At 26.1% G+C, this 3,301-nt stretch overlaps 3 protein-coding genes across 3 annotated transcripts; 1 reads left to right on the forward strand and 2 right to left on the reverse strand.

The window, feature by feature from the left end:
• Positions 1 to 24: 24 nt before the first annotated feature.
• ENU1_143530 (hypothetical protein) lies at positions 25 to 273 on the forward strand (the record flags this gene model as incomplete). The annotated part of the gene is made up of 2 exons (XM_008860399.1): positions 25 to 28; positions 77 to 273. The coding sequence occupies 2 exons, from the start codon at positions 25 to 27 to the stop codon at positions 271 to 273; spliced, it is 201 nt and encodes a 66-aa protein (XP_008858621.1).
• Positions 274 to 1,181: 908 nt separating this feature from the next.
• On the reverse strand, positions 1,182 to 2,117 carry ENU1_143540 (cysteine proteinase, putative; the record flags this gene model as incomplete). Its single annotated transcript, XM_008860400.1, has 1 exon — positions 1,182 to 2,117. One exon carries the CDS (start codon positions 2,115 to 2,117, stop codon positions 1,182 to 1,184), a length of 936 nt encoding a protein of 311 aa, XP_008858622.1.
• Positions 2,118 to 2,501: 384 nt separating this feature from the next.
• ENU1_143550 (hypothetical protein) lies at positions 2,502 to 3,077 on the reverse strand (the record flags this gene model as incomplete). Its single annotated transcript, XM_008860401.1, has 1 exon — positions 2,502 to 3,077. The coding sequence occupies one exon, from the start codon at positions 3,075 to 3,077 to the stop codon at positions 2,502 to 2,504; it is 576 nt and encodes a 191-aa protein (XP_008858623.1).
• Between the last annotated feature and the right edge of the window lie 224 nt (positions 3,078 to 3,301).

The following is a 3,301-nucleotide window of genomic DNA, read 5'->3' on the forward strand; positions in this document are numbered from 1 at the left end:
ACATCACCTGTTTATGAATTGGTTATGGGTTTGTTTTCTTTGTGTGGTTAAATTATTTTATTACTTATCAAATTAGGAAATAATGACTTTGTTCATTACGTCAACGACATCATTAATACAAGAGATAAAGAAACATCAGAGTTCTTTGTTAAACATGATTCTACTCCTGAAGACTCAGAAGATGACTCTAATGGATTCCAATATGATGAAGAAGATGATGATTTCGAGGGTGTTGGTGATGATGTCGATGATGAAATTGTTGGTTCTCAATAAGACATTTTTTTTCAGAAACTTGAAATGTTTCGTTAGATCAATCTTTTCTGAAAATTTTCAATAGATTTGAAAAGTTCATGTTTTGAGAGTTTTTGATTTTATGTTTTTTAGAAAAATTAAAAAAGAAATTTATATTGTTTTTTCATTGATTTTTCATTTAATAATTATATTTCATTGTTTCTTATCTCGTTAAAAATCAAGAATTGTTTGATTCTAATAATAACGTCTTATCTTTCATTTTATATTGAATATTGGTTATTGTTTTCTTAATGGTAGTTGTTCAGACTATATCTATAATGGTGTGAACTAGAAAGAACCCTATTTCTTTTGTTTTGAAAATATAATGTATTGTTCAATAACTCACTATGAACGGAAATACTTCTTTAGACCAAAAAGTAATTAGTGTAAATGATTAAAATAAAATAAATATTTGTTTTCTACAGAAAAGAATAAAAATAAAGGTTCAACAATAAAAGCACAGACATCAACTAACTATAAAATAACAATTAGTTTTGATATCATTTATTGTAAGAGATACGTTGCTATAAAAGAAATAATAAAGATGAAAAATATAATAATTGTCACTTTTCTCTTGTACTAAATCAAAGTGTCATATCAACGACATCAATCTTAGAAAAATATTTATTTCTTCCAATAATTTTTCTTCATATTAAATGTGGAGTTGAATTAATAAATATAGATAGTATAAATTAGAATAATGAATGACAAGATACATATTAATTATATTTATTATAATAAGTAATTATAAATTTTATTCAATCAATAATACTTCTTCCATTTTTTACCAATATTAATTTCTTTATTGATAGCAATAATTAAAATAAGAAAAATATTATTATTTTAAATAAAAGATAATTGAAAAAATAAAAAGGATGAATCGATTATTCTTAATTAGCATCATGAGCACCAGTTGGGAAATAAGCAACTGAGGCAATAGCACATTGATTGTTCTTATTTCTTGACATTAAAATATAACCTTTATCTCCCCATGAAGATCCCCATGAGTTCTTAACAATATAATAATCTTGACCATTTTGAGTACCATATCCAACAGCGGCAACACCATGATTAACAGTTTTGCTGCATTTTGGTTCATCATAAACTCCAGATTTATATAATTGGAATGAAGCTTTACCAGCATCAATACAAACAGCAACTGGTCCTTCTCCAAGAGCAGAAGTTAAAGCTTCTTCAGTTGGAGTAACATGAGTTAAACCAGTAGTTTTAACTTTTGGAGTGAAAGCTTTACAAGTTCCTTTAGTAGCAGTGTATGGATATGAAGCTTCATCAGTAACACCATTATTTTTAACATAAAGGTAAGTAGCAGCAAGAGATCCTCCATTACATCCATTATTAGCAGTGCTACAATCAACAATTTGTTGTTCAGAAAGATCAAGGTTATTTTGATTGTATTTGCTTCCAGCGATTAATAATCTTGATTCAAGAACAGCAAGTGATGAGAATGAATAACATGATCCACAACCTCCTTGATCTCTAACTGGAGTAACTTTACCTTCAGCTCTCCAATCTTTTGAAGAATCACCAATAATAGTATTATCATAAACTGAGTCAGCAGCTACTTCAGTTTCTTGTGCTTTCAATAAGTTATTATATTCTTGATTTGTCATAGCAGCAAATGGTCCTTCAACAGTTAATTCAAATGAATGTTCTTTATTGAATTTAGCAACAAATTTAGCATTCATATTGAAGATAGCTCTTCTTCTGAGTGCTTCAACAGCAGTGAAGTGTTTATTGTTTTTAGCAGCCCAACTCTTAAAGTCAATAGCTGATGCAGCAACTACAAGTAAAAGAATATTAAACATGAATGTAATTAGTTCTTTGAAAGTTCTTCAAATACCAGTGGAAAAAGAAATTTCTAATACGACATCTTTTTCTCATTCATTTATTTTTATTAATATTCTCAGAGAAAGAATTTTCTATTTTAACTATTTTTAATTAAAACTTTGTTTTATTATATTTTATTATTATTTTTTCTATATTTATTTCAACGTCATGATAACTGAAAAATTATTCATTCTTTTTTTGTTTGTTTTTGAGTTTTTGTTAAAATTTTTTTTTAATTTTTTGTTATTGTGTTTTATATATCATTATTATTATTATTATTGTTATTTGATTTTAAAAATAGAAAACTAAAAGTAATAAAGATTGCTCAATTTATTGCACAATAATCTGTTGTAGTTTACAGTTTAAAATAATGAAAGAATACATTGTAAACATTTGTCATCCTTTTGTAACTTAAGAGATTTATAAGATTTTAATTGGTTATTGAGCCATAAGTTAATTTCATTACCACATGCCTCAATTTGGTCTTTATCAAATAAAAGTTCATTATCACAAAATATTTTTGTGAATGTTTCAGTTCGATTACTATTATTCTTCCCAGAAGAATAAAAACTTTCATATTCATATCCTTGTAATTGGAGTGTATCCATTAAGAAGTGATGTGCTTCAGATATTTTATTATTTGTGAATCTTCTATAAGCAGTTTTATAACTTATCCCATTCATTATATCTGCTTCCATTTTTCTTCTGCAAAAACTTTCAACAAGTTCTCTTGTATCAATAATATCACCATGTTCTTCTATTGAAAGAATTCTTATTAATCCTTCTGCTTTTCCAGAAACCTTTCTTGATTTTTTTAAATTTATATCATAATATCTATTTAATAAACCTATTAAAACAGCTTGTTGATGAACAAGATAATTTCTTGTTTCTATATATTTCTTTGCAAGTCTTTCAGAATCAGAGACTTTCACACTCATGTCTTACTCTTTTTGTAGTTGAAGATCTCATAGAAATACTTTTAGTTCTATTTTATATTCTGATACCATTATTCTATTCTTCTCAAATTTGACTTGATAAAATTTTACCTTTATTTATCAAATTTCAGAAATAACTATTCAACTCAAAACAAGTTAGTTGGTTGTTTATATTTATTCCATTTCAAATCATTTTGTTAATTTTTAAGAGAAGTGGAGAAAAACGT

Source organism: Entamoeba nuttalli (genome assembly GCF_000257125.1).
Source record: "Entamoeba nuttalli P19 unplaced genomic scaffold asmbl_5949, whole genome shotgun sequence".
In the NCBI taxonomy this organism is placed as follows: Eukaryota; Evosea; order Mastigamoebida; family Endamoebidae; genus Entamoeba; species Entamoeba nuttalli.